General features: G+C 44.6%; 1 protein-coding gene across 4 annotated transcripts in view; it reads left to right on the top strand.

The window, feature by feature from the left end:
- LOC121550738 overlaps positions 1–25,882 on the top strand; it is a 63,869-nt gene that overhangs the window by 28,690 nt on the left and 9,297 nt on the right. For all 4 annotated transcript variants that reach the window (XM_045226794.1, XM_045226793.1, XM_045226792.1 and 1 more), the window contains exons 6-10: positions 297–391; positions 14,019–14,177; positions 16,030–20,135; positions 20,599–20,649; positions 20,766–21,266. In XM_045226794.1, coding sequence (XP_045082729.1) covers positions 297–391; positions 14,019–14,177; positions 16,030–20,135; positions 20,599–20,649; positions 20,766–21,266 — 4,912 coding nt within the window. The remainder of the gene's footprint in view (positions 1–296; positions 392–14,018; positions 14,178–16,029; positions 20,136–20,598; positions 20,650–20,765; positions 21,267–25,882) is intronic.

Genomic DNA, 25,882 nt, shown 5'->3' with positions numbered 1-25,882 from the left:
CTGTGCTTAAACAGTGACATTACACGTACAGTATAGTTCTAATTAATATTAGGTGGCTTCAATTACTATTTACCTCTTCCAAACGTGTACTCCCATTGGTGAATTGTGTGTGTGTGTGTGTGTGTGTGTGTGTGTCCTCATTGCAGGATAATATTGAATTAAATTAAATTAGTGGTATTACAGGGAGCAGACGTTTGTTGGAATTTGTGGAATTGACCCCGAACCCTGCAATCTATACATTATTTGTATGTGTGTGTATGTGTGTGTGTGTGTGTTTGTCTGTGTGTGTGTGACAGGTATGGATATAGAGCAGATGTTTCTGAAGGAGCTGAAGGAGTTCTCTGATGAGGAGCTGACAATGTCTTTCACCACGGTGCCAGTAGATCTGGAGGTAAGATCAAAGGTCATTAGCAAAACAAAACTAGAAATGGAAAATCAACTCATTTCTTTGGTTAGACTGATATAGTTATTTTGGGTTCACAGTAAATTGTGTAATAAAATGTAATGCAAACAATGCTCTAATCCAACTTGACTGGCCAATCGAAGGAGTCAGAAGAAACGAGTTGTAGCTATATATAGTGCTTTAAAATAGAACTGATGACACAAGAAAGAAGTCAAAACTTTCATTTGGTATCAGGTAGAACATTTCAGCATTTCTTCCCCCATTGACTTAATCCTAAACTTTTTATGACAACTTTTAATGACACAGACTTTTGCATTTTTATGCATTGAGATGTTATGGTAATAGAAGCCTAAATACATGTGTCACAGCCAGGTGCACCACACTGGGCTCTGCATTTTAAACCCCTACCTGTCCAAACCCTTCCACTTCTTACTGTGGAAACTAAAAGCCACAAGGGAGCAAGGCTTGAGACCAACAGACACACTCTCTCTCTCTCTCTCTCTCTCTCTCTCTCTCTCTCTCTCTCTCTCTCTCTCTCTCTCTCTCTCTCTCTCTCTCTCTCTCTCTCTCTCTCTCTCTCTCTCTCTCTCTCTCTCTCTCTCTCTCTCTCTCTCTCTCTCTCTCTCTCTCTCTCTCTCTCTCTCTCTCTCTCTCTCTCTCTCTCTCTCTCTCTCTCTCTCTCTCTCTCTCTCTCTCTCTCTCTCTCTCTCTCTCTCTCTCTCTCTCTCTCTCTCTCTCTCTCTCTCTCTCTCTCACAGAGGGTGCTTCCAGACACCCGCGTGCTTGTGCTTTTGTATCCCTCCCTGCCCTCTCCGCTGCAACTTCTAATGTGTCTCTCCAATTCATTTATTATTTCTTTATATCTTTTTCTTTTCCAAAGCCATTTTTCTCCCCTGCTGCCTGGCGTGCGATATTAGGGTATGTGTAAAATAAATGATGTCTATAGCTGTAGGGGTAGCTCTGCCTCCCCCGGAACTACCTACGTCTAAGGAACATTAAACATCATATCCTCGTTTAGCGAATAAATAACCATTCATTTGAATGGCTTTGTGCGCTGGACTTCTGTGCATATTTTACCAGCCCAAGGAGAGGGCCCATTAGGGACTTAATATAGAATAAATGGCCAGGGGCGGCAGTGGCGCCAGCGGACGCGCGACTCAGCAGCGTCATGGTGGGTTACTAATGACCTGCGAGGGCTCCAAATGAATCCGTTATATGCATGTCATTTGCAGTATGTATATATTTATATATTATTTTTTAATTGTGTTTGAGAAGAACAAAACGCTAAGCACATCATTTAGGTTTGCCTTAAATGCTTTTCAAAAACTAAATAAATTAGATTCAATTAGCCCATAATGGAGTGTGTGTGTGTGCGTATTCTTTAGTGTGTGTGTTTATCTTTGTGTGTGTGTGTGTGTGTGGGTGGGGGGGGTGGGTAAAGAGAGAGGGATTGGAGATTTTTATGAGTGCTGTGGAAGCGATTTGTAGCGCTGATTGTCTTGTTAGCACAAGAGTAAGCCCCAGAGTGTGTTGGGTATAAGTACTTATGTGGATAGATACATGGACAAAATACATCAGTCTGCCTGTATGGACTGCAGCAGTATGGAATAGAAGAGAATGAGAAGTAGAGGTTAGCGAGACGGATCTCAATCCATATGGAAGGCAGTTTCAATCCACCGTCTCTGCCTGGTAGATCTACATTAGTAATACATGATTATTATCATTCAGACATCTGTACACCTGTCACTGTGTCTGTGTCTCTGTCTGTAGGACTGCAACAGTGGATCAGTGTAGGTCACACTTTATTTGGATAGTCCCCTATAGATGATCGACAGATGCTCAAACTATCAACAAACTATCAACGGCAACTCTGTTGATGTGCAGCAGCTTGCTAGGGTTAGGTTAGGGTTAGGTTTGGAGTTACAAGGGTTAGGGTTAAGGTTGGGGTTAGGGTTAGGTTAGGGTAGAGTTAGGGCTAGTGGATAGTTAGTTGAAATGTTGTTCAGTTAGTTGAACATCTACTGAACATTTACAAACCATCTATTTGGGACTATCCAAATAAAGTGGTACCGTGTTTGTCTTTGTTTCGCTGTATTGCTGTGACTGGATGTTCGTCTCTGTGAATGTAGTCTCTGTGCTCCTCTGACTCGGTGTAAGCAAAGCGAGGTAATCAGCCCTAAGTGCCTCTAACTTTCACAAAAACCCATTTACCAAAACGGGAGCATTTATTTATTATTTAGCAAATTGACTTGTTGCTAATCTTCTTTGGTGGAAAAACAAACAGCGATTTCTCCCACTCTTCAGAGTGATTGAGCCATCTGGAGCACTCTCTCTCTCTCTCTCGCTCTCTCTCTCGCTCTCTCTCGCTCTCTCTCTCTCTCTCGCTCTCTCTCTCTCTCTCTCTCTCTCTCTCTCTCTTTCTCTCTTTTCCACTTTCTCTTCTGTAGTAATGAAGTTACTTGTATAAGTTACATTTCGATAACTTATACAAGTTTAATCCAGTTTAACCAAGTTCCAAGTTTTGTACAGTAGAAAGTGCCTAAACTTTCCTTCCTTACAGAAATATCCAAACAAAACCAGCTTCCATTATCCTACAAGTAATACTTAAAGCAGGGGTCATCAACCTTTTCTTGACCAGAGACCCCCCTCCCAGGCAAACCGGCGACCCAGGGACCCCATCATACATCATTCATATCAGGTGAATGATAATGGCAAGGAGAAGTAATCAACATCGTTTTTCATAATAATTATAACATAGGTTATTAACTAGAAAGGTAACTCCAAACACATTTTCGGTAAAAGCAGCTGTTTAGCTATTTAAACAAAGGTTAGCCATTTGTTGGCAGTAAAAAAAATCCAAGTCAAGAAAGAGAAGAAAATAAACTTTTTTTTGTTTGTTTAAACAATATTTTCACGGACCCCCTACAGTACCTCCGCGGACCCCCGGTTGAATACCCCTGACTAAAAAGATAGGACGGTGTCAAAATTATTGGCACCCCTAAAGATTCTTATAAATAAAATAAATCTCAGTTTAAGGAACTGTATTGTGGCCTTTCATGGCTTCCTGTTTCACTGGGGTATAAAAATTAGGTACACGAATGTAAAATCCCTTTTTCATCCATCACCATGGGAAAAGGCAAAGAGCTTGCAAACGAAAATAGACATGGTTGTTTACCTTGATAAATCATGCAATGGGTTAAAAAAAGAGAAATATACCACTTACCACTATTAGGGCAACACTTAAGAAGTTTAAAACCACTGGAACAGTGGTAAACTTGCCTGGTATTGGACACAAGTGTATCTTGTCCCCATGCACAGTGAGGAAGATAGTTCGGGAGGCAAAGAAAAATCCAAAGGCCAAAGTTGGAGAATTACAGAACTTGGTTGCATTTTAGGTTCACCAAGTCTCCAAATCTACAACTAGATGCCACCTCCATACCAATAGGCTCTTTGAAAGGGTTGTCAGTAAAAAGCCTTTATTAAGAGCAACCAACAAATATAAAAGCCTGGAGTTTGCTAAACAGCATTGGAACTTGGATTGGAACTTGTGCTGTGGTCAGATGACACGAAAATAGAGCTCTTTGGCCACACACACCAGTGGTGGGTTTGATGTCAAAAGAAGGATGCATATGCAGAAAATAACCCCATAGCTACTGTAAAATATGGTGGTGGATCTTTATGTTTTGCTTCTACTGGTCCTGGGGCCCTTGTTAAGGTCGATGGCATCATGAACTTTACCAAGTACCAGGACATTTTAGCCAAAAACCTGGTTGCCTCTGCCAGGAAGATGAAACTTCCAGCAAGACCATAACCCCATGCACACATCAAAATCCACAAAGAAATTGTTAATTGACCACAAAATCAACATTTTGCATTAGCCATCTCAATCTCTGGACTTGAACCCCATTAAAAACCTGTGGTTTGAATTGAAGAGGGCAGTCCATAAGCATAGACCAAAAGATGTCTACAATCTGGAAAGATTCTGTATGGAGGAATGGTCTAAGATCCTTCCGAATGTGTTCTCCAATCTCATAAAACATTTTAGTGAAAGTCTCAGTGCTGTTATCCTCGCAAGGGGAGGGTGCCAGAGTATTGAAAACATGGGTGCCAATAATGATGAAACCTATCTTTAAAAATATGTTTTTTTACTTCATAAACAAAATCTCTTTCTCTGAGCAATTATATTAGTATAAAATAATATAATGTCCACTTTTTTGATCATACAGTTTAGCTCAGTATATGATATATTTATTTTATATAGTCTTTTTACCTCATCTTTATCAAGGGTGGCAATAATTTTGGACCTGACTGTATGTGTCTGCCTTAGAATTTTAATACAAGCTAATACATGCCACATAGTTTTTCATTGTCAACAACGTGTTTATTTTTCATTGGTTAACATTTTAAAAGAAAATGCCTAAACAGAACAAATGGAAGGCTGACAAATATTAGGAGATGCAGGGTCTTGGTGTTTTCTGCTAAGCTAACGGCAAGCCCGGTAATTAGCCGCGGCAGATGAAGCGTTGGTTGGCGTCGGCGTGCTGGGGAGTTGATGAACTGTAGGAGAGATAGGAGCCTGCAGCCACGTGCATAGAGACGTTACCATATTCATGAGAGAGAGAGAGAGAGTGTGTGTGTGTGTGTTTGTGTAGACATGCCAGTTTGTTTGAATGTGAGTTAGAGATTTATTTTGTTGTGGTTTTACCTGCCATTTTAGCTGGATGCAAAGATTGTTTACAATGTTTGTGTTTGGGTTTTTTATGTCAGTGTTTGTGTTTGTGTTCCTGTGTATCATCATTGTGTTTGTCTGTGTTAGAGGGTATGGTAATGTTGTTTGTCATCCGTCTCCGAGCCCTCCTGTTTGTTTATGCCAGGCCAGTTTTACCCAGCACCCCTTGCAAATAATTATCAGTGCTAATTATGGGCCTGCAGTCACGGCGCTCTAAATGCCTTTCTGATGAGATGGGCTGAGGGATAGCAGGTGCAGGGTGGCCCTCCCAGGGACTAAGACTGAAGAGTAGGCCTCCTCTCTCTCTTCCTCCCTCTCCTCCTCTCTCTCCCTCCTTCCTCTCCTCCTCTCTCTCTTCCTCCCTCTCCTTCTCTCTCTCTTCCTCCCTCTCCTTCTCTCTCTCCCTCCCTCTCCTTCTCTCTCTCCCTCCTTCCTCTTCTCTCCTTTAGGTCAAGCAGGTGATGGTGTCAGTTTGGGACCCACACTTCTCTACCCCCCCAACAGACAGAGCCTCCAGGGCCCGGTTTCATGAAGCATCTCAGAGTAGGAGTGCTGATCTATGATAAATTGTCTTTTAGATGATAATGAATGTGATTTAATGGACAGGGGGGACTGGATCCTGGATCAGCTCTACTGCTCTGAGATGCTTTGTGAAATAGGGCCCAAGTTTCAAGTTTCAAGTTTTAATGTCGCATGCACAAGTACAGTGAAATGCCTTGCAAACTCAAAACCCAACAATGCAATAATCGATAACAATGTAATACTATAAAAAAAAGAGGAATAAGAAGGAATATGAAGAACACAATAAGTAAGTAAGCATACTTTATACAGGGTCAGTTCCAATACCATATTTACAATGTGCAGGGATACTGGAGTGATGGAGGTAGATACAGTGAGGGAAAAAAGTATTTGATCCCCTGCTGATTTTGTACGTTTGTCCACTGACAAAGACATGATCAGTCTATAATTTTAATGGTAGGTTTATTTGAACAGTGAGAGACAGAATAACAATAAAAAAAATCCAGAAAAACGCATGTCAAAAATGTTCTAAATTGATTTGCATTTTAATGAGGGAAATAAGTATTTGACCCCTCTGCAAAACATGACTTAGTACTTGGTGGCAAAACCCTTGTTGGCAATCACAGAGGTCAGACGTTTCTTGTAGTTGGCCACCAGGTTTGCACACATCTCAGGAGGGATTTTGTCCCACTCCTCTTTGGAGATCTTCTCCAAGTCATTAAGGTTTCGAGGCTGACGTTTGGCAACTCAAACCTTCAGCTCCCTCCACATATGTTCTATAGAATTAAGGTCTGGAGACTGGCTAGGCCACTCCAGGACCTTAATGTGCTTCTTCTTGAGCCACTCCTTTGTTGCTTTGGCCGTGTGTTTTGGGTCATTGTCATGCTGGAATACCCATCCACGACCCATTTTCAATGCCCTGGCTGAGGGAAGGAGGTTCTCACCCAAGATTTGACAGTACATGGCCCCGTCCATCGTCCCTTTGATGCAGTGAAGTTGTCCTGTCCCCTTAGCAGAAAAACACCCCCAAAGCATAATGTTTCCACCTCCATGTTTGACGGTGGGGATGGTGTTCTTGGGGTCATAGGCAGCATTCCTCCTCCTCCAAACACGGCGAGTTGAGGTGATGCCAAAGAGCTCCATTTTGGTCTCATCTGACCACAACACTTTCACCCAGTTCTCCTCTGAATCATTCAGATGTTCATTGGCAAACTTCAGACGGGCATGTATATGTGTTTTCTTGAGCAGGGGGACCTTGCGGGCGCTGCAGGATTTCAGTCCTTCATGGCGTAGTGTGTTACCAATTGTTTTCTTGGTGACTATGGTCCCAGCTGCCTTGAGATCATTAACAAGATCCTTCCGTGTAGTTCTGGGCTGATTCCTCACCGTTCTCATGATCATTGCAACTCCACGAGGTGAGATCTTGCATGGAGCCCCAGGCAGAGGGAGATTGACAGTTATTTTGTGTTTCTTCCATTTGCGAATAATCGCACCAACTGTTGTCACCTTCTCACCAAGCTGCTTGGCGATGGTCTTGTAGCCCATTCCAGCCTTGTGTAGGTCTATAATCTTGTCCCTGACATCCTTGGAGAGCTCTTTGGTCTTGGCCACGGTGGAGAGTTTGGAATCTGATTGATTGCTTCTGTGGACAGGTGTATTTTATACAGGTAACAAGCTGAGATTAGGAGCACTCCCTTTAAGAGTGTGTTCCTAATCTCAGCTCGTTACCTGTATAAAAGACACCTGGGTGCCAGAAATCTTTCTGATTGAGAGGGGGTCAAATACTTATTTCCCTCATTAAAATTCAAATCAATTTATAACATTTTTGACATGCGTTTTTCTGGATTTTTTTGTTGTTATTCTGTCTCTCACTGTCCATTAAAATTATAGACGGATCATTTGTTTGTCAGTGGGCAAACGTACAAAATCAGCAGGGGATCAAATACTTTTTTCCCTCACTGTATGTATAGGGGTAAGGTGACTAGGAATCAGGATAAAAGATAAACAGAGTAGCAGCAGCTTGTATGTGAGTGGTTGTGCGTGTGTGTAGAGTCAGTATAAGTGTATGTGCATGTTATGTGTAAGTGGACAGATGATGGAGTGAGTGTTTGTATGAGTATGTAGGGCCCTGTGAGTGTGCATAGAGACAAAAACAATTAAATTAAAGGTCAATGACGATACAAGGTTAACTCAGATAGTCTGTGTAGCTATTTTGTTAGCTATTTATCAGTCTTAATGCTTGGGGATAGAAGCTGTTCAAGAGCCTGTTGGTGCCAGACTTGATGCACCGGTACCGCTTGCCGTGCGGAAGCAGAGAGAATAGTCTATGGCTTGGGTGGTTGGAGTCATTAACGTTTTTCCGGGCCTTCCATATAGATGTCCTGGATGGCAGGGAGCTTGGCCCCAGTGATGTACTGGGCTGTCCTCACCACCCTCTTTAGCGCCATGCGATCAAGGGCGGTGTTATTGCCATACCAGGCAGTGATGCAGCCAGTCAAAATGCTCTCAATGGTACAGCTGTAGAGCTTAAGGATTTTAGGGCCCATGCCAAACTTTTTAAACCTCCTGAGGGGGAAGAGGCGTTGTCGCGCCTTCTTCACGACTGTGCACGTTTGTTTGGACCATTTTAAGTCTTTAGTGATTTGGACACCGAGGAACTTGACGCTCTCGACCTGCTCCACTGCAGCCTCACGATCATCTCCTTGGTCTTATTGACGTTGAGGGAGAGGTTGTTGTTCTGGCACCACACTGCCAGGTCTCTGACCTCCTCCCTGTAGGCTGACTGGAGGCATTCTCACATAGGTATTCCTCTTATCTAGGTGGGTGAGGGCAGTATGGAGCGCAATTCAGATTGCGTCATCTATGGATCTGTTGGGGCGGTATGCAAATTGGAGTGTGTCTATTGGTGTCTGGGATGGTGGAGTTAATGTGTGCCATAACCAGCCTCTCAAAGCACTTCATGATTACAGAAGTGAGTGCTACAGGGCAGTAGTCATTGTGGGATAAAGCCTTAGAGTTATTGGGGACAGGAATGATGGTGGTCATCTTAAAAAATGTGGGGATTACAGACTGGGACAAGGAGAGGTTGAAAATGACAGTGAATATGCCTGCCAGCAGTTCTCCACATGCTCTGAGAACGCGCCCTGGAATACCGTTGGGCCCCGCAGTCTTGCGGGTGTTGACCTTTTTCACGTCGGCCTGGGAGAGCAAGATCACCCAATCCTCTGGGTAACCCTGTCCTTTAGTTAAGTGCCAACCTCTGTGTTAATCCAGGGCTTTTGATTGGGGAAGCAGTGAACCTTCACTGTGGGGACAACGTCGCCGATATATTTTCTAATGAAGCCGGTGACGGAGGTGGTTAACTCGTCAATGTTATCGGCGGAGCCTCGAAACATATTCCAATCAGTGCTAGCAAAGCAGTCCTGTAGCATAACCTCTGATTCTGGTGACCATTTCTCAATGGAGTGAGTCACGGGTACTTCCTGTTTGAGTTTCTGCTTGTAAACAGGAAGCAGGAGTACGGAGTCATGATCTGATTTGCCGAATGGTGGACGAAGGAGGGCCTTGTATGCTTGCTTGTGGGTAGAATAACAGTGATCAAGGACTTTATCACCCCTAGTGGCGTTGGAGACGTGTTGATAGAAGTTGGGCATCATGTGTCTTAGTGATGCGGAATTAAAATCGCCAGCAACCAGAAAAGCAGCCTCTGGATGTAGGTTTTCCTGCTTGTTTATAGCCTTGTACAGTTCGATAAGTGCCAGCTTGTTATTTTTCTTATCCTGAGGTGGAGTGTATACAACAGTCACAATAATAGCTGAAAACTTCCTCGGGAGGTAGAAGGGTTGGCATTTGACCATCAGGTATTCCAAGACGGGTGAACAGTGGGTCGACACTTCCACCGCGCTGGACTTAGCACACCAGTTGGAGTTGATGTAGAGGCAAACCCCTCCCCCCCTCAATTTCCCCGACTCCACTGTCCTGTCCGCCTGGTGAATGGAGAATCCATCGAGTGGGGTATCTTGTCCAAGAGCTGTTTCAGAAAAGCAAATAATATTGCAGTTTCGGCGGACATCCAGTATGGTGCCCTGTAAGGTCTGTGGATGACGAATCAGGAAGGAGTGCCCTGTCAGATCAGGCCTAATGTCAGAACCCATAACCAAATCTGGTGCTAGCTAGCTACTGTGTGAAAGTCTGTCACGAGAGATTAGATGAAGCCTGACCAGGACACCAGACACATCGGTCTTTGAAAAGACAAAAGGAGGGTAGTGAATTGCATAAGCACCCCATGCCTGCTTTAGAGATATGATATGGCCAATGGCTATACTTTTACTTTTAGTATATGCTTCCGTGTTTTAATGTATGTAAGTATGTAGTAACGGCTTGCTCACTAGACTCATCGTGCCGTTGTTTGAGACTTTGTTTGAGACCCTTTGAGTTGCTTTGGGCAAAAAGGCCCAAACAAAACAATGCATCTATAGATTCCAGCCCCAAATATTTTCCCTTGTTGGGTGAATCAAGGGCACGGAGCAGAATATGCGATAGACATTCGTGCATATGTCGTGTGTCAAACTTTTACCCCCCATCCCCCACCCCACCCCCACCCCCATCCAGTCTGTCTCCCAAAGTTCACAGATTTTCGGGTGGTGTCAGCTTGCACTCCAATTGGGCAAGGAAATGAACGTTGATTAATTCTTTGCCAGAGATGTTGTCGACAGCAGGAAATGTGTTTTGCTTTGACTGTGTTTGCATGGGAATTTACGCGCGCGGGGCGTGAGTTATGGAGCACAAGTTTATACCTAAGGCTATTCTGCATAATGATGGCAGGTTGGAGAACTTGGAGGAGCCACTAAAGACTCGCTACCTGTGGCGCAAACACAACTAGAGAGAGGGAGAGAGGGAGAGAGGGAGAGAGGGAGAGAGGGAGAGAGGGAGAGAGGGAGAGAGGGAGAGAGGGAGGGAGAGAGGGAGAGAGGGAGAGAGGGAGAGAGGGAGGGAGGGAGGGAGAGAGGGAGAGAGGGAGAGAGGGAGAGAGGGAGGGAGGGAGAGAGGGAGAGAGGGAGAGAGGGAGAGAGGGAGGGAGGGAGGGAGGGAGGGAGAGAGGGAGGGAGGGAGAGAGGGAGGGAGAGAGAGAGATGGATATAATAGACTAGAGAATAAAGGGAAGCTAAGAGGCAGAGAATCTGAGAAGAAGGAAGTGAGTTGAACATGGAGAAGGAACAAATTATCAAGAGAGAGAAAGAAAGAAAGGCATTAGCTATGTATGGCTTTACCTCCCATGTTCATCTTGTTAATCTAGTTACATTGACCAAAATATTCATTATTTACAATGATATATGATTAGTATTCAAGGGTTTTATTTAGACATCTTTGATCCTTTACATGAGTGGGGTGGGGTAAGGGGAGGAAAGCAAGAGGCTCATAAAGTAGTTTGAATAGGTGGAATAACTGGGAAGGTGGGAGTGAATCTTTATGGGGGAAGAGCTCTTTAGAAGTAACTCAGACGTAGATAGAAGTTTAGAAAGGACTCCCGAGTGGCGCAGCGGTCTAAGACACTGCACGCAGTGCTAGAGGCATCACTACAGACCCTGGTTTGATCCCGGGCTGTATCACAACTGGCTGTGATCGGGAGTCCCATAGGGCGGCGCACAATTGGCCCAGTGTTGTCCGGGTTAGGGGAGGGTTTGGCCGGGGGGGGGGCTTTACTTGACTCATCGTGCTCTAGTGACTCCTTGAGGTGGGCTGGGTGCCTGCAAGCTGACCTCGGTTGTCAGGTGAACGGTGTTTCCTCTGACACATTGGTGCGGCTGGCTTCTGGGTTAAGCATGACTTGACCTTCGCCTCCTGAGCCCGTTGGGGAATTGCAGCGATGAGAAAAATGCTTTATTGTTAAAACATTCTTAGCCTGTCTATCTATTGGTAACAGGGTTGACATGTTATGCTCGACGCGCTCAGTTTTCCACCACAAAACACCTGAAAATTGCCAAAAAGAGTAGAGCCGGCTCACCTGCGTTTACACAATGATTTGACTATTATATGTTCAATATTTTGAGCGTTCAGTTCACGTAACAGGGTTGATCTTCAAATGAGGGACAGATTTAAATTAATCACATGAAATAAATAATCATCTTCAGAAGTGACTTTGTCAAAGCAAGAACATAACTAGGGCTTTACAATGATGGTGAAAACATTGAGACATTTTGGGGTTATGTGTGTTAAAATCTTCCTAGAAGTCGGAAAAACATGACGAGGGACATATAAAAATGCAACTTTTTTATTCATATAAAACGTTTTATTTATAAATATATAATGTGTGTTCAGAGCACTTTATGTAATATAACAGGCTTTTAAATTTCAGTATTGGTGCACATTTTCTACTTAAAATATCAAAGTGAAATTGTAGCTGATGATTTGGGGATGTTGGGGGGCGGGCATGGGGGGGGATGTGGCTTGTAGTTGACTCGCGTTACAAACAAATGGTAGACAGACTGTGGCTCTGCGTGTTATCTGAAAGATTTGTGCTTCACTTTCTCTCTGTGTTTTCCTGTGTGTGTGTGTGTGTGTGTGTGTGTGTGTGTGTGTGTGTGTGTGTGTGTGTGTGTGTGTGTGTGTGTGCGTGTGACCAATGTGTGTGCACATATCGGTATCACTGTTTGTATAATTGTATTCATGAGTGGACTGTGGACATATAATATACAGTATGCGTGCGCACTTGTGCGTGTGCACGTGTGTGTTCATATAAAGTATGTGTTCGCGCATTTGTGTGTGTGTCCTTGGTGTGTGTGTGTGCTTTTGCCTGTGTGAGTGAGTGAATATGTGTGTTTTTAACAAAGCTGGGGAGGCCTCATTGCACTCATCAGGATATCGCTGGTAAAAAATGACTGTGTCGGCGGGGTGACAGTTGTGTGTGAGCAGATTGATGGGGCTCTCCCTGACAGTAGCCATATTGTGCATGTGGCCCTCATCCACGCAGGTTAATATTGACTCAGCCTGGGCAACACCATGCCTACAGCAGCCATCCATCAATACTACTGGGCCTTCGCACACCACACAGGCACAGGCACAGGCACGGACCACACAACTCATGACACACGCTCGCATACACACACACACTCTCAGGCGTGCACACACGCACTTGCACAAACACGCACACACACATATACATAAGCACACACACGCATATCTCTTATAGCCTATAGCCTTGAATGGTGTATACGAAGATGACAGAGATGCAAAGAGATAGGAGTCATTGATAAAACCCTGGACTTAGTATGCCAACCTCTTGTTATACATGTAGATATCCACCGTTGCCTCTGCACATGTGCATTAGCTAGTCACTTCCTATACTGTGTTACAATAGTTTTAAATAATTTTTATAAACTGCTTCCTGTGTCTCAGGACACATTATAACAGTCTCTCTCCAGTCTAAGTTGTAATGCCAGACTGAGTGAACAAGTTTCTTTACACATATCTTTCATGCAATTACAATATGCTTTTAAACAATACTTATTTAAACAATATTTGCTATTTTTCAAATTTCTAGTCAATTCATGTAATCTTTTTGTCTTTATATTTGATATGAAGTTGTGTTTTTTTATTTATTGACAATTTCCCTGTATTATTCAAAGTTATATTGACATGTAGTTTTTTCATTTTTTTCAGGGATGTTATCTAAAAGAATACAAGTATGTTAACTTGTACGCCATTGAAAAAACAAACAACCATCATACAACAAATGTAGTGATTAATCTCGCTATTTGTTTTAAACTGTAACACTTTCACACTTTTTTTCATAAACATTGTCTTAGAAATTAGGGATGCCATAGCGTTGTTGTTAATCATGGAAGAGAAAAAAAACATAGATGGAAAAAAACAAGCTTTCTTGACAAACAAAACCATTAATTAATGCAACTTTCTCTCCATCAATCACCGGGGCTGTCAGAGAATTACCATAATCTGGGAATGTTGGATGTGTTAAGAGCAAACAGTTAATTTCCAAACGATAAATCATAAAATGTCTCTTTACCCCTCTCTGTGCCCTGACGGCTTCGTCTCTCATCAAAATAGACAAAGGCATTCTTAAAAACACTTTTGACTCGATGCACAAAATGAGACGGGACCAAAAAGTTTTTATATTAGTTTAAGTGGAGGTCGTTTTTTTAAGTGGCATAAAATGGTGACAAAGTCAATACCTCAAATACATTTTAGGACAAAGTCAATACCTCGAGTAGACCATAACTATAAAACTCTGAATATGCTATACATACTGTATATGTAAATATAAATGAAAATAAGAGTATCTATCAAAATCAAAATATATCAGATAAGAAACCTAACACATGTCTTTGTTGTTTTCATATGACCACCTAGGACTGGAATGCTCGCCATGGCCTGGTTGGGGAGTTGAAGTCATTCTGTCATCACCATAGTTATGAGAGTCTAGTCATAGTCTCATCTCGCCAAAGTGACCCTCGCCATCCATGCCAGCAGGTGGCAGTGTACTCGGACAACTCTGACATTCTCAATCAGGTATGTGTTCTTTTACATCAGGCATAGTGAGATAGACACCACAGGAGGTTGGTGGCACCTTGATTGGGCAGAACGGGATAGTGGTAATGGCTGGAGTGGAATAATTGGAATGGTATCAAATACATCAAACACATGGTTTCCATGCTCCATTCCGGCCGTTATTATGAGCCGTTCTGCCCTCAGCAGCCTCCTGTGATAGACACATCACCTAGTACACACATCACGTAGTAGAGACATATACACACATCACATAGTAGAGACATATACACACATCCCCTAGTAGAGACATACAGTGCCTTCAGAAAGCACTCATACCCCTTGACGTATTCCACATTTTGTTGTGTTACAGCCTGAATTCAAAATGGATTAAACTGATATTTTTTTCTCACCCATCTACACACAATACCCCATAATGACAACGTGAAAACATGTTTTTAGAAATTTTTGCAAATTCATTCAAAATGAAATACAGAAATATCTATTTTACATAAGTATTCACACCCCTTTGCTATGACACTCCAAATTGAGCTCAGGTGCATCCAATTTATTTTGGTCATCCTTGATCACTACAAATTCATTGGAGTTCAATTGTTTGGACATGATTTAGAAAGAAACACACCTGTCTATATAAGGTCCCACAGTTGACAGTGCATATCAGAGCAGAAACTATACCATGACGTCTAAGGAACTGTCCGTAGAGCTCTGAGATTGTAACGAGGCATATATCTGGGGAAGGGTCTAAAACAATTTCTAGAGTATTGAAAGTGTCCAAGAGCACAGTGGTCTCCATCATTGGGAAATTGAAAAAATATGGAACTACCCAGACACTGCCTAGAGCTGGCCGTCCGGCCAAACTGAGCAACCAGGCAAGAAGGACCTTGGTCAGGGAGGTGACCAAGAACCTAATGGCTGAGATGGGAGAAGTGGCCAGATGGAAGCCACTCCTGAGAAAAAGGCATGACAGCACACCTGGAGTTTGCAAAAAGTTACTTGAAAGACTCAGAGATCATAAGGCAAAAGATTCTGTGGTCTAATGAGAGGGCTATGGCCTAAATGCAAAGCGCTATGTCAGGAAAAAAACACCCGTCTAACACCATCCCTACTGTGAAGCATGGTAATAATAATAATAATAATATGCCACTTAGCAGTGGCAGCATCATGCTATGGGGATGCTTTTCAGCGGCAGGGACTGGGAGACTGGTAAGGATAGAGGGAACAATGAATGGAGCCAAACACAGGCAAATCCTTGATGAGAACCTAGTTGATACAGACATACCCTAGTTGACTCAAATCTGTAATCACCGCCAAAGATGTTTCTAGAAAGTATTGACTCAGGGGTGTAAATACTTATGTAAATGAGATATATCTGTATTTCATTTTCAATACATTTGCAAAAATAATAATAATATGTTTTCACTTCGTCATTACAGGGTATTGTGTGTAGATGGGTGAGAATTAATTAATTTAGAATCAATTTTGAATTCAGGCTGTAACACAACAAAATGTGGAATAAGTCAAGGGGTATGAATACTTTCTGAAGGCACTGTATACACACATTACCTACCAGAGAGATAGACACACATCACCTACCGGAGAGATTAACACAAACATAACCTAATAGAGAGATATGCACACACATCACCCAGTAAAGATATATACAAACATATTTGCAGTGTATGTTGGAAATAATATAAATACATTGACATTTGAAAGTGAAAAAGTTAATCACTTGTATTGAACATTTCTGTTTAAATAACATCAAAATGGAACAGATTTCATTTTGGCCTTGGCCATGCCAAAGCATTTTTTACACCATGTCATCATTCCACTTGTTGTTCCGGTTCTGTTCCAGATCTGCTGTGAGCTGGAGGAGTCAGCGAGCTCCTCTCTGGGGCTGGAGCCTGTGGACTGTCTCCAGGGCTCCCAGGGCTCCCAAGGCTCCCTGCAGCTCTACCACCACAAGGCCCTGGCAGACTCACCTGGAGGTCTGGGACCCCTGGTCATGGAGTTCCTCAAGGAGTTCATGGAGCGCCGGTGCCGCTTGTTAACCTGCGCCCCCACCAGCAGGACCTCCTCCACGGAGGGCGTGGCAGGCAGCGCCCCGCTGTCCCAGGGCTCCTCGGGCTTCACCGACATGTACGGCTCTGACGTGGAGAGGCTCGAGGGCCCCATTGCCGTGGCGATGCCTGGTGACGTGGGTGCCGACCTGGTGAGCCCGGACAGCGGCCTGGCAACCATCCGCAGCAGCCGCTCCTCCAAGGAGAGCTCCGTGTTCCTAAGCGATGACAGCCCGGTAGCCGAGGCAATGGCCGGGGGTTTCCTCCTGAACCCGGCACTCGGGTTCCCCTCCCTGTCCCCCATCCCGCATGAGAGGAGACACTCAAGCAGGAACAGGAGCGGCGACAACTTTGAGCTGTTCAGCTTCGACCCACTGCACTGCAGTAACGCCTCTCCACCTGCAGAAGATGCAGTGCTGCGCTCCTCTCGAGGTACAGGAGGCCATGGCAGCTCCAGCCTGTCTGAGTTTGACGAGCTGAGCATGGTGGATTTCTACACCCCTGATTCGTCAGCTGGGCATGGAGGTTTGGTGGGGAGCGACTTGATTGGGGGAGGAGCTCTGATGGACCAGAGCGTGAACAGGGTCCCTCCCACTCCTGTCAACAGCCTTGTGGGTAGCAGCACTCACAGTGGCACAGAGGTCTGCTTCTTTCCAGAGGACGTCGCTCAGAGAATCAACGGGCTGCAGCACAAAGAGAGTGTATCCTCGTCAGAGGCATGGGATGACTTTGGCTTGGATACTAAGGGCTCCACCTCAGATGACGCCAACACGTGGAGCCTGACAGAGGCTGGGTTTGTCTGCACAGATTGTCCTAACCCTGACATTGATCTGGAGGGACTGAGAGAGGACAAGGATAGCGGAGGAGGAAGAGGAGAAGGAGATGTTAGGAATGCTAAGCCGCGAGAAGAGAAGGATGTCTGTTCCAAACCAGTGGAGAGACAGCTCACCCTTGTGAATGAGTACATAGAACCCTACGAGACCTGGAACCCTGACTCAGGCTTCACAGAACCATGGCAGCCAGTGACACTGGGCGATCTGCAGCTCACTCCTCCGGACGAAGAGAACAGAGAAGGGAAGCTCCTCAAAGTCACATCACGTGCACAGTCCCGTGTGGTAGGAAAAAAGCGAGAGGCTCTGGCCACTCTCACGCCAGAGACCTCGAAGGAGGAAGAGGATGGTCTAGTCAGGAAGGCCACAGAGCTGGACTTCTGGACCTACACAGCCCAGAAGGGATTTCTCAAATCGGACAGTGCGACCAGCACCACCAGCGTCACGACAGCGTCCTACCCAGAGTCTCTGGACCTATGGAACATGACAATCCACGAAGACAGCCAATCCACGCTCACTACCCCAGACATGGCCGACCTATCGGAGCGGTCGGACTCCTGCGGGCTCCCTGCGCTGGGAACATCCTTGGAGAGTCCACTGGGTGTGTCTAGCGAGGGGATGGACATGTGGAACACCACCATACAGGAAGACAGCGCTTCCATGGCAACCAGTCCGGAGGACGCTGGGACTGGGAGGGAGGAGCTTACTGGCATGGAGCCCTGGGAGGCAGAGCCTGGGACAGACCTAAGGCAACAGGAGGGGGAGAGGAGATATTCAGAAGAAGCCTCTCCACTACAAGAGAATGTAAAGAGGCAGGCCCAGAGAGTTCAGATAGTCATCAAAGGAGACGAGGGGAAAATATGTCCCCAATCAGGGCATGATGATCACATGATGACAGAGAATCAAATTACACAGGATCAAATTCCGGGGGCCATGCTCGTCCCCGTCCCCAACATGGTGACGTCTACCTCTGAGTATGATAACATAGGAGAAGGAGGCGTCTGGAGTCAGCCCTCCTCCCCTGACCTCCAGGCCAGCCCTGGAACAGACACTACTGAACTGATCCAAGGTCAGTCCAGCCCTTTTATAGCAGTGCTAAATCCAGAATCAAGTGGAAGCACCACTGAACATCAGGCGTCCATTGTGAAAGGCAACAGTGATTATAGCGGGTCAACAACGACAGGCATTGAACAGTTGACTGTCCAGTGTTCCACTGGCAGACAGGTGTTCCTATTCGACGGAACCTCTGGACTGGGCCACGGGACCAGAAATGGGCAGCTTCCAGTTCCAGGGGGCCACTCTGTGGAGAGCAAGTATGACAACAGAGGGCAGGGGTCTGAGGCATCGGAGGGCCCAGATTGGACAGAGGACCTGAGTAGCCATTCCCCATTCGTGCTGGTGGACGATGGCTCCTCCCCCACAGAGAGTGACGTCTTGCCTCTGAGTCACAGGGAGGAGCCAGTCACTGAGCTAAACTTTGACCAAACATGGAAAGATCCAGCCACAACCCAGACTCAACCCTCTGCAACCCCAAAGCTTGACAGTTGGGACCACCTATCCACCCCTGTTGTGAAACCAGGTGATTCTGAATCGCCACCAAATGGCGCATCATCCCTCCAGTGGACTACTAAGGTGATCTATCCGGATGGGGGACCTCATCATATGGAAGATCGTAGCACTATGGATGCTATGTCACTGAGCTCCAGCTCAGGGGAAAAAGACAGGCTCAAGCCCAGCCCAGATAGCCTTCCTCCCGGGAGCCGCGAGGATGTCAGGTCCAACTCAGACGGAGACTCCTCATCGGGCCTGGAAATGGACTACATCATTGTGTCAGGGACGGTCAGAGAGAGTGATAGAGAGAGGAAGGATGATTATAGAGAGAGGAATGTAACCAAAGACTGTGATAGAGGCAGGAGGGAGGGGTCTACATCCTTAGAGACATATAGCATGCTCTCTTATGTGGCTACTTTTCTCCAATCCGGCACAGCCTCTCACAGACATCCCGAAGAAAACAATGAGCTAAATAGGCATGATCTAACAAACATAGATATCCACAGCCCATACTGCTCAGTTGCAGGTGACAATCCTATTTCACCTATTCACACAGACGTAGACCACTCTACCGAAGCCAACGCAAATGGGATTGGTTTCTTTCAAAGCTCACACGCAACCAACCAAAGGTACTCCGAAACAGCCGCCTCTTATCTTGTAAGCCCTCAAATCCAAGTAACCACAGAGATAAGCGACCGTGGCCAATCAGACACCAATCGGTCAAGCCTCCACAAGTCAGAGATGAGAGTGGCGGGCCTCGATAGTTCGGACGTGGATGAGGACAGCTATGATGGCCAGACGAACGCCAAAGTTGTAAAAAGTAGCAGCGCCTCCCTGAGATACCCAGCAGAACAACACTTCTTCAAAGCCAGGGAGGAGGTCTACGTCCACTCTCAGATCTCTCTGGAGGACTCAGACGAGGGCGGGCTCTCCCCCTCCGCCGCCACATGTCCCTCCCAACGGAGCCAGGCCTGGGGCTCTCTGCTGAGGGAACAAGACGACCAGCAGCGGCAGCACGCCATCCCCCAGTCTCCCCTCCCCCTCACAGACAGCTCACCATCCCCATTGGGGGACAGCTCGTTGATGGGCACTCCCGATAACCAATCAGGTGGTCCCTCTCCTGTCCAAGAGGTGGGGCTTCCGTTCTCAGGCGACCTCATGGACAAGGAGGAGGAGGAGTTTGGAATGGACCCTCCCAGTTGGGACGCAGGTGAGGAGATGGAGAAAGGAGGATGTGGGGTGATACACAGCCACACCCATGCACCAAACCCTGGGCCTACCGATGAGCTACTGGAGAATAGTGAGCATCCGTGTGGAGGTCATTTCTCAGAGGATGGAGATAGACTGACAGCACAGCCAATGATTGACAGGTTCTCGCAGGGTCAGGTTGACTTTGCAGCTGAGCAACCAATGAGAAATCAGCCCCGAAGACCTTTACAGGGCCTTGAAGACCTGTTAGTTAATCATAAAAGGGGAGGTTATGGAGATGATTTTGAAGAAGCCGACTCATCTGATCTGGGGTAAGTAATATCTATAAAGTAACATACAGTATATTGCACACTGTACAATTGTTTACATAAATGAGAGTTATGGTGTTTCTTTGTGTATGCCCTTAGACCATCCTGCCTTTTCAATGGGTTTCGGAGTGTGTATGGGTCTCTAAACAGCTGCTGGGTATTTGTAAAGTAGCACAGACTGTGGAAGCAGAGTTAAAAGCTCTCAGGAGAGTGAGATGGTGTGTTCTATGTGAGAGAAGAATGGGGTGGGTGGAGGGGGTAGAGAGGGGATATTGCACCCGTGTGGCCTCATACCCCTCTCCAGCATGAACAGAGCTTTTGAAGATGAAACAAGGGATCCCTGTGTGTGTGTGTGTGTGTGTGTGTGTGTGTGTGTGTTTGTTGCGCCAGACTTTGATCTCAGCCCTGGGTGTGTTTATAAATCTGTTTACGCCTCATTAAATATGCATTACCTGCCTCATTACAGATGTATCCCCACCACAGCTAATGGAGCCAGCTCCCCTCTGTCTTACACAAGGTGTGTGTGAGAATCTGTATTTGCACTCTTTAGTGGACATGAGAATGACTGACAGTCAGTGATTATTACATGTTTGCTATGTATTTTCATCTGTTTTGTAATTTTTCTCCCTTCAGACTTGAAGATGTTGCAACCCAGCCTTGGAACCAGCAATCCAGCGAGAGTGTTCCTCACCAGTGGACAGCAAGTCAGGACCAAGCCAACAACAGTTACACCCAGTATGGATATGGCCACACTGACCACCACACACATACTGATCATCCATCTGTGGACTACCATGAGACTGAAGACCATGCCTACCACCAAACCCACGACCATGCTGAAGATAAGAGAGATGATGGCCTCAGCCAACACTATGAGGCTAAAGGACATACTTCTACTTCCTACTACTACCATACTGAAGGCAATGGCCAAGACCGGTCTGATGACTATAGCCATTATGAGAGTGAAGGCCAGGCCCACTGGGAGGCTGAACGTCAAGACCACTCCAGAACTCCTGAAGAGCCATATGACCCCACGGGCAACGCTAAGTGTCTTCTTGAAGACCATGCCCATTATGAGACTGAAGAGCAGACCCAGTATGTTCCTGATGACTATGCCCACTTTCTACTCTCCAGGTACGTTTTTTACTAGCCTCCTCCTAGATCTGTTTGTGCTGTCTTGGTTGGCATGGAAATGACCATAGGAGTACAAACATATCTAGGACCAATTACAATTCCATATTTTAACAGATCTGAGTTTAAATAGTATTTGTTGTCTTTTGAGAATCCCTCAAGTATTCAGTATCTAATTTGTATTTTTTTCCCCAACCTTTATTGACTACATTAGAATAGGCTGGAGACTAGGGAGGAGACATTGAGCTGCAGTATTGTGTATTACCACAGGAGTGCAGTACAGATTCATACTGAACCAATAGGACAACAGTGTGATGGTGGTCCCGAGTCGAGGTGTATGTTTGGGACTGTGTTTTAGTGATGGGGCAAAAAATCAAGACATTTACATATTGGGATATTATTTTTGACGCTATATCGTATTGTTTTGTTTTGACAATATCACAATATTATTTTTGCGCTAGTTGGCTGTACCTGCACCAAAACAGTATTTTTCCTTCATAGCTTGTTCTTCATCTTCTTTTTAAATAAGGAGCCAATTTGTTTTCAGCACTTTTATTTCCATGACTGATCAAAACTCGTTATCTCATGGCTCTCTCTTGTCCCTCTGCAGCAGACATACAGTTGAAGTCAGAAGTTTGCATAAACTTAGGTTGGAGTCATTAAATCTAGTTTTTCAAACACTCCACAAATTTCTTGTTAACAAACTATCGTTTTGGCAAGTCGTTAGGACATCTACTTTGTGCATGACACAAGTACTTTTTCCAACAATTGTTTACAGACAGATTATTTCACTTATAATTCACTGTATCACAATTCCAGTGCGTCAGAAGTTTACATACACTAAGTTGACTGTGCCTTTAAACAGCTTGAAAAATTCCAGAAAATGATGTCATGGCTTTAGAAGCTTCTGATAGGCTAATTGACATCATTTGAGTCAATTGGAGGTGTACCTGTGGATGTATTTCAAGGCCTAACTTCAAACTCAGTGCCTCTTTGCTTGACATCATGGGAAAATCAAAAGAAATCAGCCAAGACCTCAGAAAAATAATTGTAGACCTCCACAAGTCTGGTTCATTCTTGGGAGCAATTTTCAAACACCTGAAGGTACCACATTCATCTGTACAAACAATAGTACGCAAGTATAAACACCATGGGACCACGCAGCCGTCATACCGCTCAGGAAGGAGACGCGTTCTGTCTCCTAGAGATGAACGTACTTTGGTGTGAAAAGTGCAAATCAATCCCAGAACAACAGCAAAGGACCTTGTGAAGATGCTGGAGGAAACAGGTACAAAAGTATCTATATCCACAGTAAAACGAGTCCTATATCGACATAACCTGAAAGGCCGCTCAGCAAGGAAGAAGCCACTGTTCCAAAACCGCCATAAAAAAGCCAGACTACGGTTTGCAGCTGCACATGGGGACAACGATCGTACTTTTTGGAGAAATGTCCTCTGGTCTGATGAAAGAAAAATAGAACTGTTTGGCCATAATGACCATCGTTATGTTTGGAGGAAAAAGGGGGTAGCTTGCAAGCCGAAGAACACCATCCCAACCGTGTAGCACGGGGGTGGCAGCATCATGCTGTGGGGGTGCTTTGCTGCAGGAGGAACTGGTGCACTTCACAAAATAGATGGCATCATGAGGAAGGAACATTTTGTGGATATATTGAAGCAACATCTCAAGACATCAGTCAGGAAGTTAAAGCTTGGTCGCAAATGGGCCTTCCAAATGGACAATGACCCCAAGCATACTTCCAAAGTTGTGCCAAAATGGCTTAAGGACAACAAAGTCAAGGTATTGGAGTGGCCATCACAAAGCCCTGACCTCAATCCTATAGAAAATGTGTGGGCAGAACTGAAAAAGCATGTGCGAGCAAGGAGACCTACAAACCTGATTCAGTTACACCAGCTCTGTCAGGAGGAATGGCCCAAAATTCACCCAACTGATTGTGGGAAGCTTGTGGAAGACTACCCGAAACGTTTGACCCAAGTTAAACAATTTAAAGGCAATGCTACCAAATACTAATTGAGTGTATGTAAACTTCTGACCCACTGGGTATGTGATGAAAGAAATAAAAGCTGAAATAAATCACTCTCTACTATTATTCTGACATTTCACATTCTTAAAATAAAGTGGTGATCCTAACTGACCGAAGACAGGGAATTTTTACTAGGATTAAATGTCAGGAATTGTGAAAAACTGAGTTTAAATGTATTTGGCTAAGGTGTATGTAAACTTCTGACTTCAACTATATAATGAGCAATATGTTTGGAACATCGAATCGCAATAAAATCACACTACCAAATTGCAATACATATAGAATCGTGAGAATCGCAATACATATTGTATCGGCACCTAAGTATCGTGATAATATCGTATCGTGAGGTCCCTGGCAATTCCCAGCCCTACTGTGTTTACATGTATGTGTTTTTGAGGCTGTGTCAGCGCCCCAAATTTACATGTTGGTGTTTTATTGTTTTTCCATGTTGCAGGATCAGTAATGGATCAGTTTAATCTATTTGATTCCCATTGCATGATGTATCTCACTCTGTGTGTGAGTGTTTTGTGAGTGATAGTAGCAGCTCACTATCTAGTGTAGCCCAGAGCCTCATATTTGAATATCCAGAATGGTTATTCCAGAAGTATTACTCAACAATTATTACTTACTCTCAACCTCACAATTTAAATGTAGAATTTCCATTGCTTTTTAGTCTAGAATTTGGCTTAATCTGTGTCCAGGAAACCGGCCTTACAGGTGTGTGTTTTTATTTTCAGTACAGTCTTTAATTTGTGTTGGATTTACATCATGCAGTTTGTCTTGATCCACACATGTTTTTAATTGAATAATATTGCATAAGGACCTCCAAGCATTTCTATTTCCTCAACATTTTGGGGGGGTTATTTGCATCTCAAGGTTTCACTGTAGAACCAGATTGCTGAAGTATTCAACTGTGTGTGTGTGTACTTCTCTCTCTCTCTCTCTCTCTCTCTCTCTCTCTCTTTACATTTACATTTTACAGCTACTTACAGTTAGTGAGTGCATACATTTTTCATACTGGCCCCCCGTGGGAAACGAACCCACAACCCTGGCGTTGCAAGTGCCATGCTCTACCAACTGAGCTACAGGGGACTCTTACTCTCTCTCTCTCACTCACTCACTCACTCACTCACTCACTCACTCACTCACTCACTCACTCACTCACTCACTCACTCACTCACTCACTCACTCACTCACTCACTAACTCACTCACTCACTCACACACTCACACATACACACAAATTCCTCTGTGGGATGGGCCACTTATTAGGTAGTCCTGACCTCTGTTGCTTGGCAACTGTCCCATTAATGTGGATGCGCTCCCAAGCAATGGAGTTGGCTCCATTCCAATCTATGCTCCAGAATGGGCCACATGTCATATCATACTACAGTGTATTTATTATGTCTATGTGAATGTGTGACAACTCTACATGCAAATTCCAACATTCTATGTGCTTAGATGTACACTCCCTTGAATAGGCAGTGTTTCAAATGGAGAGCAGTTTCAGTGAGATTAACTTTAGGTTGTTCTCTTATGAAGTGTTTACTCCATTTTTTGGTGCGTGTCTGTGTGTGTTTGGTAATTTTTTTCCTCTGCCCCAGTTGCACTCCCACTGGGCACAGACGTCAATTCAACGTTGATTCAACCAGTGGGTTGTGGATGTTTGTCTTGCCTTGTCGCCCCTCTTTGTAATTCAAATGACTCCTCCCCTCTTTGGTTACAGGGGGATAAGTATGACCCCTCCCCCTATTTTTGTGTGTGTGTGTGAATAATTGTGATTGAGGTCTGTTTGCTGTCCTGTTCATGAGAAAGTGGGGAACTAACTTCTAAATAGATCCAATGTATTTTTGACAATTAAGTTCATTGTGACAATCTTGTTTTTTAACTATATTTTTTGGAGGCTGACATTGAGTCTAAGTTTAGAATGAGTAGTGGACAAATGTAACTAAACATAGCTTAATATATTTTATACTTAATTTGTGTTTATTTTGACACGCTCTGCACTCTGCGACAGCTGAGCATCTCAGAGGGAGGTCACATGACTCCAATATAACGAATGAGGGACCGAGTCCCTTATGCTGAAAGAGACAGAAAAGAAAGAAACAGAGGGGCTGAAACAGCCATAAAGACAGGCAAAGTGTGAAAGATAAAGAAAACAAGAGTTGGGGAAGAGAGAGAAAAGTGTGTGGCATCCCAGTTGACAGGAGAGCAGCACAGAGATCACCTGGTTGTCTGGAAAGAGGTGAGTTTGTAGAGCATCTCTGCATCTTTTTTGGAGAGAATTTCACCAACAACAACAACTCTCTTTAGATTAGAAGCAATTGGTTAGTTGTTAGTATATTTTCGTCCTATTGTTAGGAAAGCTGGGTATGTTGGAAAGTGTGTGCATGCGTGAGTGCGTGTGAGTCTTTGTCTAACTCCCCATTGTTAATGGGAGTTATGCTAATAAGGGTCTGGGGGTGCGGCTTGGAGGCTAATAAAAAAGGTTGTATTGTCCCTGGTCCACGTGCATTTAGTGATTCTTTCTCTTGCTTTGTGGTCAATTATTTACAAACAAATTATTGGAAGTGTTTGTTC

Source organism: Coregonus clupeaformis, chromosome 18, assembly GCF_020615455.1.
Source record: "Coregonus clupeaformis isolate EN_2021a chromosome 18, ASM2061545v1, whole genome shotgun sequence".
NCBI classification, from domain to species: domain Eukaryota; kingdom Metazoa; phylum Chordata; class Actinopteri; order Salmoniformes; family Salmonidae; genus Coregonus; species Coregonus clupeaformis.
This window is presented reverse-complemented; position numbering and strand designations above follow the sequence as displayed.